Source organism: Phoxinus phoxinus (assembly GCF_949152265.1).
Source record: "Phoxinus phoxinus genome assembly, chromosome: 23".
NCBI classification, from domain to species: Eukaryota; Metazoa; Chordata; class Actinopteri; order Cypriniformes; family Leuciscidae; genus Phoxinus; species Phoxinus phoxinus.
In genome coordinates this window covers 2221994-2235592 of record NC_136898.1, presented here as the reverse complement: position 1 = coordinate 2235592, position 13599 = coordinate 2221994, and the positions used below count along the sequence as shown (strand labels likewise).

Here is a 13599-nt window from a genome sequence, read left to right as displayed (position 1 = left end):
ATATGATTGAAATCCTTTAAAAATGGAAAAATACGGTCAGTCATATCGGCTAAATAAAATGATAATGAGAACATCATAATTGTGTGTTTGGGACATGGCTTTTAATGGTGAGACTTTTGTTTTTATAACCAAGCTGTCAAAATTAGGATTTAGATTTATTTTTTTAGATCGGCTTTCAAATATATCAAATTATCGGTATCGGCCCAAAATGTTCATATCGGTGCATCCCTAAGTTTATATGCTGCTGGAGAAAAGTAGCCTGGCAAGCCAGACTTACATCAAGATGTTTAGTCTGGCAACTCTCCATAGACGCGGCTCAATCCGAGGGGCGGGATAAACGGTTGTCTCTCAAAATCCCTCTGTACGCAATAGGATAGCGCTACAACCAACCAGAGCAAAGAAGAAGGTAATGTAGTCAGAGCGGCAAAGATCCGGTCCAGCAAAACTCCGAACACTTCTTCCTTTTTTAAGAATTACTTAAGTGCCGTTCTTTGCTCTTTTCTTAAAGAAAAACTTAACTCCAAGTCCTCCAGAGTCGCGGCCAAAGCCGATTCGAAAGACCGCTGTTCTCCATCCGCAGCCGCCATTCTTTGTTTTCAAGTGGCAGCCGTCACAACTCTGTCGTCATATGTTAAGCCCGCCCCCGCCTACTTTATACACGACGTGATTGGCCTGACCCAATTTAGGTTTTTGCAGCTAGAAGGTCTATGGAGAGTTGCTAGACTGCGGTCTAGGGTGCGTCTAGATTTCTAGGCTAGGAGAAAAGCGTAACCCAGTATAAATGTGTTAAAGAAACCAGTAGCTGTGTAATGTCCATGTTATATGCATCCAGAGAAAAGGGCTGATCCGTTTCGGCTCACCTGCCGGAGTCAGCTGATGTGATGGCGATGAGCGGGGGGGTGCGCAGGGCCAGGGTGGTGGGGCGGGCGATCGACTCCATCTCTCTGCTGTTCCAGTCATGTTGCTCGGCCTGCCGGAAGACCAGCGGGGGAAGCTGCAGGGTCCGACTGGAGCGTCTGCGCACTTGGATGTGCTCCATGCCTGGCGGGACGCCTTCCTCTGCCTCGGCTCCTGGGTACTCTGGGGACCCATCACACACCTGGCACAACACAAACACAAACACAAACACACACACACACCGTTTACTAGCGCTCAAGCTTCCACAGAGCTGTGTGGAATAGATCATACACAGACTCAGAAGGTGTTGAGTGCACAGGCACAGATGTGTCTCGGGGTTATTATATTCTGAATGGTTCAATCCAATCTGACCTCTGACCTGTAATGCTGCCTGAATCATAATCATACACTGTTCGCTTATTGGCCAGAGGAGAACTGAGCGACTGAGTCTGGTTTCTCACAAGGTTATTTTCTCCATTCTGTCACTGCTGGAGTTTTGGTTCCTCGACACTGTCGCCTTTTTTCACCTTTGGATTTTGGCTTGCTTAGTTAGAGACATTTAATTTAATATTCAACAATATTATTGATCTGTCTGCATTGACACCATTATATGAGAACTGAACTGAGCTGGACGATGACATCCCAGTTTTCTCCAGAGCGGCTGTATATACAAATTAACTAAATAACGTTTTTACAACAAAAATGAACCATCACTGAACTCACTTAAGCTGGACTGTGACGCTATTTTCTTCTAGAAACAAACTTTGTTGCATTATTTTCCTGTTATCTCTGTAAAGCTGCTTTGAAACAATCCGTATTGTAAAAAGCGCTTTATAAATACTTTATAATGACTTGACTTGATGGTTTGAGTGTGAGTATTTATATTCAATTCAATTCACGTTTATTTGTAAAGCGCTTTTTACAATACACATAATTTCAAAGCAGCTTTACAGAAAATGCACTTTAATGTGATGTGTTATCATAGGTGACTGTCTAAGTTATGTATTTCAGAAATGTACCGGTACATATAAAGGTAACACTTTACAATAAGGTTCATTAGTTAACATTAGTTAACTACATTAGTTAACGTTAACTAATAATGAACTGCACTTATACAGCATTTATTCATCTTTGTTAATGTTAATTTCGACATTTACTAATACTTTATTAAAATCTTGTTAACATGAGTTAATGCACTGTGAACTAACATGAACAAACAATGAACAGCTTTATTTATATTAACTAACATTAAAAAAGATTCATAAATACTGTAACAAATGTATTGTTCATGTTAGTTAATACATTAAATAATGTTTAATAAATGAACCTTATTGTAAAGTGTTACCCATATAAAAATCACAGTTAGCTAAAAATGTTATCATTTACATAATTTACAAAAACAATGTAATAATTTAAGGCAGAAACAATGAGCTCATTGAAGATTATATAAATGACTAAGGGGCAGGGAACTACACACACTCTTCCCAGATCAGATAGTTGTTAAAGTACCAAATCAAAAAGGAAAGATAAAATGACGCAAGCATCATGCAATGCATTAGTTAGCGCCATGTGTCGATTTCTGAGACATTTCCGTTTCTCCTCACTAAGATCTCTCAGAATCTCGCAAAATATGCTCTTGCTCAAGAGGCTGTGTGGCGAGGCTTTATCAAATCTTTTATGTAATCAAAATCATAATAAAACATCCCAAACCCCCTTTATATTTGAAAGCCAATAACCAATATATATGCTGATAAATCTAAATCCAAATATTTATATAATTTTTGAAGAGCCTGCTTACAAAAACAAAAGTCTCTCCATTTAAAGCCCTGTCCCAAACACTTCAACATAAATCAAACTAATTTATTTAGCACTCCTATGGTCAGCTTTCCTTACCAACATTTATTTTATTTAAATTTGGATCATATTTCAAGCAACTCAAAACCATGTTGACGTGTCTCGGCTGAAGGAAATAACCCATTATTTATCGGCCAAATCTTCATATTATTGAACCGATAACATCAAAAATGAACATAGCCTATATCGGTTAATACCGATATGGTGGTCGATATATTTTGCATCCCTAATAATAACAGTGTTTTTTCTATACTTAACTAAACAAAAGGCAGTACACAAAATGCTATCATGATATTTTTCCAATATGATCCTAAAATTAGGCTTTCTTTTCACCAAGCAAAATCTGATTTTAGGGTGAAATATGACCTGGGTTTGTTCTTGACAAGCTTCATGAGATTCATCCTGGTATAAATAGATTTGCAGAAAATGAGTTGGTGGTTATAACGGAGGCACAACCCCAAGATTAATTCCCAAATTAAGGAAATTAATTTCCTTAAAGAGTATGTCAAACCTCTTGGGGTTCTTGGGGCTAAATTTAATCAGCCCAGAAATTGTCCTTTCTTGTGTCATTTCGGTAAAAACTTTGAAAAAAAGAAAAGGTTTTCTTAATGGAAAAAACATGCAAGAAATAAAATCGTACATTTAGGTACCTTGCGTTGCCATATTTTTGTACTGCACTTAATTTAATATTTTCCATGAGGAGAGGCACTTAGTTTAGCTTTACAAAGCAGTCAGACCTTCTCATTGTGCATCTAAAACAAAACAAAAAGCCAAGAAAATATTGTGTTTTCTGGGTTTATGGTCATTAATTATTAATATGTCAAACATTCTGTCATGCCTCATTATTTATGAGACATTTAAAGGTATATTTTCACACAAAATTTAAAATTCTGTCATCATTTACTCGCCCTCAAGTTGTTTAAAACCTGTATGAATTTTTTTCTTCAGTTGAACACAAAAGATGATATTTTGAAGAATATGAGCAACCAAACAGTTGATGGAAGAAGAAGAAAATACTATGGGGCTCATCGACTGTTTGGTGTTTGACATTCTTCAAAATATCTTCCTTTGTGTTCAGCAGAAAACAAGAAATGCATACAAATGATGACAGAATAATGACCAAGAAGACACATGACTGACAGTAAGAAGGAAAAGGGAACAAAGAAAATACAATATATCCACACACAATACATACAATACAATACTCTTAATTCCCCAGGTGTACTCTCTGACGCCCACAAACATCTCTGGAGAATCACCTAATAAGCTGTGCTCACATTACTAGCACTTTTTTCCAATGAAGTGAACCGATATGTGTGCAGAATCCCATAGGGACCGTTGAACTGAGCCTCAACGAGATGGAAAGCAAGCTGTCAGAGGAAAGGTAACGAAACCTCTGTGTGTTTGCATTTCCAAAGCTGCAACTTATAAAGAGAAAGATTTCTGTGGAATAGAGATGCCATCATTAATTTGCCTTTTGCACAGCTTCCAAATACTTGCACGCACACACACACAACCACACACTGTGCTGATATAACTTAATATTTCAAGCTCTCTCTCTCTCTTTTAATTGGACCAATAACTTAATGCATTAATCATGTCCGCATGTAAAACCAAAAGTATAAAAACATCTATCAAATTAAAGCTCCCCTCTATTTTCCCTTTTTTGCAATAAGGCCCTAATGCACTATTCATTATTATACGAGTATATCTTGACTCATCCGCTGAAGCCTGTGGGCATGTTGAAAGCCGCGGCCCCAAAAACACAAAGCATCAAGGGCTTCATTTATAGTCAGAGCAACATCTCACACCGAAGGCACATAAAATGCGTCCATGACACTAAACAAGGGATGGAATTAGCGGCTGGTTGGCTGTCTGGAGACAGACAATATCATGAAAATTGCAGAAACACAATAAGATGATGTGCGGCGTTATTATAGAGTCAGATAAGGAGGTAGACGGCGAGTTTAAAATAGTCTTTGGAAGCGACTGTGGAGATGCAGATCACAGCGATGAATTGAATGGCACAAAAGAGTGAACCGTTTACCTGCGGCACTTTGTTCGGCTAGACAACAGAGAAAGGGGAATGTGAGGCTAATTTCAACTATTTGGCAGATGTATTCTGGGAAAGGGGGCAGAGGTTATCGGGTTGGCGTAGGCTTGATCTGTTTGAACAGCTTGAGAGATACTGAACATCTTCAGCACAGCCAGAACTGATCGATAGACTTTTATAAAAACAGATCTGACTGGATCCGTCATGTTCAGAGTAGGGCCGTGTAACGATTAATCGCATCCAAAATAAGTTTGTTAACATATATGTGTGTACTGTGTATAATTATTTTGTATAGCCTATATAAATACATGCATGTATACTTTAAAGAAAAATGGGTAACGCTTTAGATTACAGCCCGGAAAGTACTGCGTAATTAAGACAAATTTACAGCGTAACTTTCTTAAATTATAGTGTACCTATGAAGTACTTGCATGCAAGTATGAGGAAACAATATGTAAAGTTTGGGGAATACAGGGGTAACAACCAAAACAAATATTTATACTGTAAGTATTATAGAACTAAGGGGTACTTATTCTACTATCAAGGTTTCCGAGTCAGTGATATTAGATTGTGTGTATGTATTATTATTGTACTAACCCTGCAACTACATGGAACAAGAGGGTAACAAGCACCACTACACGAAACAAGAGTATCCGTCACCAATATTTAAGCAAAAGAGTTTTCAGTGCACTTTTGTTAAAAACATTACTGTATAGGGCTGTCACTTTTGTGAAAAAATCCTGTTCGATTTTTGAGACATAAGTGTTCATTGAATCGATTGTAAAATCGATTTTCCATGTCTAAAGACGTTTCCATTTTCCAACCAAATATAGGCAAATCCACGGACAACTAACAGGCATTAGGACGAGCGTAAAGAGGGCGCTTGAGATGCGCACAAGTCAGCAATATTTCTGATGATTTATTGGCGTGAAGTTTCGTGCACAATGACAAACAGGAGTGCAACATTCATGGATTGAAATTAACACCCGCCAATCCGCCAAATGCGGGTAAAAATTAGCTTTGGTGGGTAACGCTGTCAAATCACGAGCCAATTTGGCGTGTTTCTATGTTTACTCACTTTGCTGGGGAAGTTCGTGTAGCCAAATCTGCGTGGATTTAGCGCAAATATGCAACTCGTGAGTCATCATGATATATTAAATACAGCGTATTGCACAGAATCTGCGCATTTCTGGCTTACTTGAACACACACGTCACTAAGCAACAAACAACGGTGCGCTTGCTCACTTGCATTGAAGTAATAGCGAATATTAAAAAGCATTTGGTTAACAGAAAAGACATTGTCATTTTCCAACATCCTACATGTTCTGTGTATTGTATTGATCTGTCCACCTAAAACAACTTTTTTGGTTAAAAAAAGGCCTTTAAAATCGATTCCCTATTTTCATTTTCGAATCTTGGGTTGGTTGGTCCGATCGATTGTGCAATCGATTTTCGAACGTAAAGTGACAGCCCTATTACTGTATAAATGCATAGATATGTACCCTGTAGTTTTTAAAAAGCCTATAGTATTGGTACACCATTATTGCAAAAAGGTACACAGTGTATATTCTTGCTAAATTGCTCCCAAATGTGATTGTTGTTTCATAATAGTAGAATAAGGACCCCTTAGTTCTATAATACTTACAGTATAAATATATATTTTTATTTCTCCTGGTTGTTATCCCTTTATTCCATGTTGTTCCCTTATACTTACACAAGCACTTTATAAGTAATTACAGAAAGGTATGCTGTTAAATTACTTTAATTACACAGTACTTTCCGGGCTGTAATCTAAAGCGTTACCGAAAAATGTGTTATTTATATATAAAACATTTATCTTTATATAATAACATAAAAAATACTGTATATCAATACATATACATACAAATATATGCATGCATGTGTGTGTATTTATATACTGTATACAAAATAATTATACAGTACACATATATTATGTAAACACAAACTTTACGCAATCGTTTCACAGACCTAGTTCAGAGCTGTAAAATACTCAATATTCATTCATCAAAGAAATTCTATAGTAATGCAATATAAGCCATTGAACTATTTTACTTGCTGGAATAATATTAAAAATTATCATTTTTATTATAATTAATAAATTTGATTATCAAAGATTAGCTAGCCATCATGCTCAAAGCAATAAGCCATGAGAGGCTTATCAAATCTTATGACTGATTTAAAATGTAATCCGTGGGTTTATATACTCCTGTACATATACACTAGCCTACTGTTCAAAAGTTGGGGGCCAATAAAAAATAAAAAAAAATTGTATTATTATTATTCAGCAAGGATGCATTAATTTGATCAAACGTGTCAGTAAAGGCATAAATAATTTCAATTTTAAGTTAAAAATTACTTTCTGGTCATCAAGGAATCATGAAATGCATCACGGTTTCCACTGAAATATGAAGCAGCACTGTTTTCAATACTGAGTGATAATAATCATAAATGTTTCTTGAGCATCAGATCATCATATTATACTGATTTCTGAAGGATCATGTGACACTGAAGACTGGAGTAATGATGCTGAAAATTCAACTTTGATCACAGGAATTAACATATATTCACATAGAAAACAGCTCATTTACATTGGAATAATATTTCACAATTTGTATTGTATTTTTTAATCAAATAAATGCAGCCTTGGTGAGCAGAAGAGACTTCTTTAAAAAACCATTTAAAAAAACTTTTGCATGGTCAAGTCAAGTCAAGTCATCTTCATTTATATAGCGCTTTTAACAATGTAGATTGTTTCAAAGCTGCTTAAAGGATTACTTCACTTTTAAAATGAAAATTATGTCATCATATATTACTCACCCTTAAGTTGTTTTAAACCTGTATGAATTTCTTTCCTCTGCTGAACACAAAGGAATATATTTAGAAGAATGTCAGTAACCAGACTATATTAACCATAGTAAATTAATTTATGTCCTACTATGGAAGTCAATGGGAACCAGAAACTGTTTGGTTACTGACATTCTTCTAAATATCTTCCTTTGTGTTCAGCAGAGGAAAGAAATTCATACAGCTTTGAAACAACTTAAGGGCGAGTATATGATGACAGAATTTTCATTTTAAAAGTGAACTAATCCTTTAACAGAGATAAACGTATAATTTAAGGTAACAGATTGTTTTGGCTTTATAACACATTCTGTACTACAAATTACGTTTATATGAGCTAATATTTAGATTCTTGTTCTAAATATTAGCTCATGCAAAATTGATTTTTAGTACAAAATGTGTTTTAAATATGTATACACTACCATTCAAAAAAAAATGTTTATGTTTTTTGCAATGTTAAGTTGCCCAGCGTGATGCAAAATGCTTTTTCTTGCATTAAATGCCATGAATCAGCGGCCCAGATGGTAAATTAATCATAGGTGTGCCGTTGCTCTCTGCACATGTTAAAGCTCCAGCATTGGGGTGTAGAAACACGGTCCCTCCGTCACTGGAGGATGAGCTAAAATATTCATCAGCTACTTTCCTTTACACTCATCGACTGTATATTAAAAGAGCCAGTAGTCAAGTCACTCAAAGAGACAGTTTTCTTCATTTCAAACGTTTTGTACAAATATTGATCTAATTTAGTGTGTATATATACACAATTTACGCCATTATCCCGGCCGTCCTTCACAGAGAAGACACTATCCCTGACTGCTATTTATCTCTTACTGGATGTCAATGTTTCAGAAAGTGAAAAAACATCCATCCAGTGTGTGAAGTATTACAGGGTTCAGGCAATAAATCAGCAGTTTCATCACTCATCTGTCAGTCGAGGAATCCCGGGTGTTACAGGAGAGATCGGATCAGCGCAGGGCTGTTGTTCACCGCTCAAAGACTGTTCCTGTTTATAACCGAGAAGCCATTTACAAGATTAATCTCGTAGATCAGACGGCATGAGTTATCTTTTGGCTTTTGCTAAGTCTTAACCTTCTCCTAGACGCCTTGACTGGCTCTGTAGAGACGCATTCGTTAATTTTCTTGAAGGATGCACTTTCATTACTTTCAAAGATAACATGTGGTTATTATTTCGATGTTAAACTTTAGACATTCTACTAACTATAAGTAACTGTGCATCCATGTCCACTAACCCTCAGGTTAGGGTTATGGTTAGTAGAATAAGTTGACATATACTTATAGTTACTTAAGCTGTGTGTCCACCAAAGCGTTTTTAGCAGCTGAAAAGTGCCGCTAGGTAGAATGCTCTAGTAGAATGTCTAATCGAAATAAAGTGATACCAATGCATGCAACTCTTTTACTTTTGCATGATTTTATCCATTAGGAATTGAACTGAGGAGATGAAAAGTGTCTCTATGTAAGCAGCGATTGGATAAACAGAAAAAAAGAGAGATTGGTAACATCAAAGAATTCAAAGTTAACAAAGATTTATTTAATAAGATTAAAATTTATTTTGCTTTGGAATAACCAATAAATCCTGCACAATAAACCCAGGAACGTGTATAGAAAAAATCTTTCATGTTGACTTTAATTGCTTTACCAGATAATACAGATGTTACTCACGGAAGATTAACAATGTCAGCATCTGTCGGACATGAGCACCATTAATAACAGATCGTGTGTGTTTGGGTGTGATGACTGATGCTCGTCCGTGTTATTCAAGGGTCATCGATTCTAGTCTGTATTTTCCCTTGGGAATCGCATTCTCGGAAACACATCCATGATGTAGACGTTAATAACCGAGGGGAAGAGGGGATGGGGGGGGGGGGGGGGGGTAGAAGGGTCCTCATCTGTAGAGGAAAACTACTTGAACCCACACACACTTGACTCGGTTCGATATCTAGATCACAGGCTGAGCCGGAGACATCGTCTGACAAAACACTAATAACCTCCAGTTCTCTCTCTCTCTGCAGTTGATCACTGACTTATTGAAACACATCCATGATGTAGACGTTAATAACCGGGGGGGGATGGGGGGGAGGATGGGGGGGGGATGGGGATAACCTCCAGTTCTCTCTCTCTCTGCAGTTGATCACTGACTTATTGATTCCCACTTGAATTGCAATTGACCGTTCGCAAAGACCCGCCCCCTTTAGTTACTGTCGCTATGTCCGACAAGCCACGTCTCTCTCACGCCACATGTTCTCACACAGTGACAAACACACCACGGAGCAGAGAGGACACTGACAGACAGGACAGACCAACTTACTTTTAATATGAAACAAAGTCTCAACTTTCATATGTGGTCATTTTTTAAAGAAATTTTAACAATAAATAGCGTTTTGTGGCTCTTTAATGTGTGTGACAGATCACCGTGTCGCCTCAGTTAAAGCCGCTTGTGAACCGATCATCTCTTCCTTCTAGTTCATTTATAGCATCAAATAAACATGAATGAACATCAGAAGGAATGTTGTTTTAACCGCGGAAAGGCGTCAGTACACTCCGCTTCTCAAGTTCAAATCCTCCAGTGTTAATCTACTAACTCTCCTGACTGCTTTGTCCGACAAAAATGGCGGATTCTGTGAATGGCAGATTATGATTGGTCAGATCACATGTCAATCAAACTCCCTGCGAAGGGTCATTTTAAGAGCCCCATAATATTTTCTGATGCTTATGTGTACTTTACCTTTAAAGTCTGCGTGAACCGGAAGTTGCAAACGACTTTTCTCCAGTGTTGTAACGTATTTCCCAGTGAAAGGGAATATTCGCCTTATTCACCTGGCGGCCATTTTGAAAACTCGAACGCCGTTGAGGGGTACACAAACCCGGAAGTTTGACTCCGACGTGTGACTCCAAGTGACGCAACCCATAGCAACGCGTTATGGCAACGACACCTCAGACTGATAAAAACGTAAAAATAAACGTTAATTTAGGCTACTTTAGTTTTGTACACATTGTCATGTAAATTATAATCAAATGCATTTTGTTTTATCAAAGGACAAGGGCTCGCCCCATCCCCCCTACATGTTTATTTCAGTAGGAAGACGCTAGAAAAGACGCGCAAGTATCGCTGTGATCGATGAAATCAATACAGAAATGAGCTTGTAGCTTAATCAAACTGTATAAAGTGTGTTTGATGGTTGTGTAAATATCTTTACTCCCGGAGTAGTGTGTGCATGTGTGTGTGTGTGTTATACGTTCAGGCTTGGTGGAACGTTCGAGGTGAATAAGGCGAATTAAACAGAGGGTTTTACTTCAGCGCTCCTCCTCTGCATCTCGGCTTTACCACGGCAAACAATTTTTTTCGGTGTATTGACTTGCACTGATTAATTGTTCACCATAAGACTAGTAATATGCGCTAACAAAGTACTGTAAATAGGGTCAATTTTGATTTCATGTTGACTTTATAAATCAATCAGAATCACAGGCTGGATGAACTTCCCCACAAATGAAGAATGCTAATCGGTGCGTCACGATAAGCTTGAGAATCGTGTCTGACGTTGATTACTCACGCTTCAAAATGAGCATATTATGATGTTAAAGTGGAATCCAATTATGCAAATGTGTTGCTTTGCCGCCCATGTGTGACCATTACGTTTTATCATTCAGAGCTCATGCTTGACAGAAACCAAAATGTTTTGCCCTAAAAACATTTTTATCTCCAAGCTGGGAAAAATTATTTTAAAAAACGGTTTCGTACCAGGGTTAATATCATTAACTAAAACTATTAAAAACATTACGGTTAATTGAAATTAAGGTCAAATATAAATATTAGTTGAAAAATTTTAACTCAACAAAAATTTGAAAGGTCACAATTTTTTTTACCAGTCTGGAGCCGCACGGGTATATTTGTGGCAATAGCCAACAATACATGTGTGGGTCAAAATTATCCATTTTTCTTTTATGCCAAAAATCATATATTAAGTAAAGATCATGTTCCATTAAGATATTTTGTAAATTTCCTACTGTAAATATATAAAACATGTATTTTTGTGAGTGAATGCAGCACAATCGTGAACATAAATGCACAACTTTAAAGGAGATTTTCTCAATATTTCGATTTTTTTGCATCCTCAGATTCCAGATTTTCAATAGTTGTATCTCGGCCAAATATCATCCTATCCAAACAAACCATACATCAATTGGAAGCTAATTTATTCAGCTTTCATATGATGTATAAATCTCAAATTCACAAAATTGACCCATGTGACTGGTTTTGTGGTCCAGTGTCACATATCCATCACAGGCCCCTGAATTTAATCAAACCGTATCGCAGCATGTTTTGAGGTATCAGCAAATATTATAAGAGAATAAATGTCAGAAACATCAAACTCATGATCCGAGGATTCATTCATGTCACAAACGCTTGATTTAGTAGTTAAATTCTTACACTAGGGGTTTGTTCTGCATCCATTTCCACCATCATTCTCTAGAAACATCGTCTAATGGCTCTTTCGGTCCATTTAAGACCCATTAAATATGTAGCAATCATTTCTAAAGGAGTATAATTGTTTCTGCCAAACGAGAATGCAATGATTTTACTTCAAAACGATCAACCTGAAGACCTCCATTTCAGACTGAAAGCACACTTGAGTCTTTTTCCATTAGCTCGGGATTGGCTCTGAAACTCAGCGTCGCTCTCGATACTGAACACCATATGAAGACTTCAGATGCCAAAGCCTCTAAGTCCGTCTAAAGTTTTTGTTTAATATTAAAATTTTTATCAGGCTCTCGTGTATAGGTTTCTACCCAAGTACCGGCATTTCTGAACGGGCTGAGGCTTGGATTTAGTGAGTTTGAAGTTAAAGTATTTGATGAACGTAAACTATGTGCGGAGAGCATTCACTCAATAATATTACTATCTAATTTTTGACAGAGATGGCTTTTAGAGGCTTTTGCATCAGAGGTCTTCATAAATCCCAGAAAGCACAACTGTAATCCCAGTCAAACCTTCGGAGAGATGACAACAACAAGTGCCGTCGGCAGGTTGTTGGTTCTGTGTTTGAAGCAATATCTTCGTCTAAGCCTTCACAGTCGGGTTATATTTTTAGACATGTGAGGCAAGTCAGGCGACATAAAACTAGAGAAGCTTGACTGTCAGCTGGAATAAGAGATACCGTACAACCCTACAGCGATCCTGCAAACTCTCATTAACATGTTAATAGCATAAAATAAGCCAGTGTAACAGAGCTGAGTGATCTCGGGCTATTCTGATGAAGCTTCACAACAAACATTTCTCATGTCAATATCACTGTACAACTGTAATTGCTGTGCTTGTAATGATAGCTTAAACAATCACCAACCATTTAAATATGAACTACATACTGTAATAAGTTTTCTTGGGGGCCTGATGGATTAGTGGCATGAATAAAGCGCCATATTAATGTGAAATTCATGATTTATTTCGAAACCTCAGCATATATTATAACCCTTGAGAGTTTCAGTGTTTTAAAGGGGGGATAGCATGGTAAACATGATTCACTCTTGCTATGTAGTAGACACATTAATATTTATAATGCAATGCTACTTTCTCAGTCCATCCAGACTGTTTACGAAAAAAGCAAGCAATAAATGGGTCATTAATTGATGTTGCAACCATAACTACGTTATTTAAATTCCTGCTATTAAAGTCCCGCTGTGGTGAAAATCCAGCTTTTAATGTTGTTTATGTGTCTATGTGGTGTTTTTAATATGCTTTAAGACAAGTAACCAATCAGATCAACGTGTGATCTCTGAGCTGAGTGAGTGAGTGGAGGCGGGGCTCATTTGCATATTCATAGAACCGCATACTAAATGAGACAAGGGTGTCGAGTTACATTTCTCAGCTTTTTCTTTAAAATGTTGCTTTTTTTTATTAAACTTACATTCAAGTGTTG

General features: G+C 37.1%; 1 protein-coding gene across 1 annotated transcript in view; it reads right to left on the bottom strand.

Annotated features, from left to right (window-relative positions):
* The window catches only part of LOC306991857 (3',5'-cyclic-AMP phosphodiesterase 4D-like), a 278174-nt gene that overhangs the window by 220486 nt on the left and 44089 nt on the right, over positions 1-13599 (bottom strand). Inside the window, exon 3 of the mRNA XM_079600083.1 lies at positions 861-1099. Coding sequence (XP_079456209.1) covers positions 861-1099 — 239 coding nt within the window. The remainder of the gene's footprint in view (positions 1-860; positions 1100-13599) is intronic.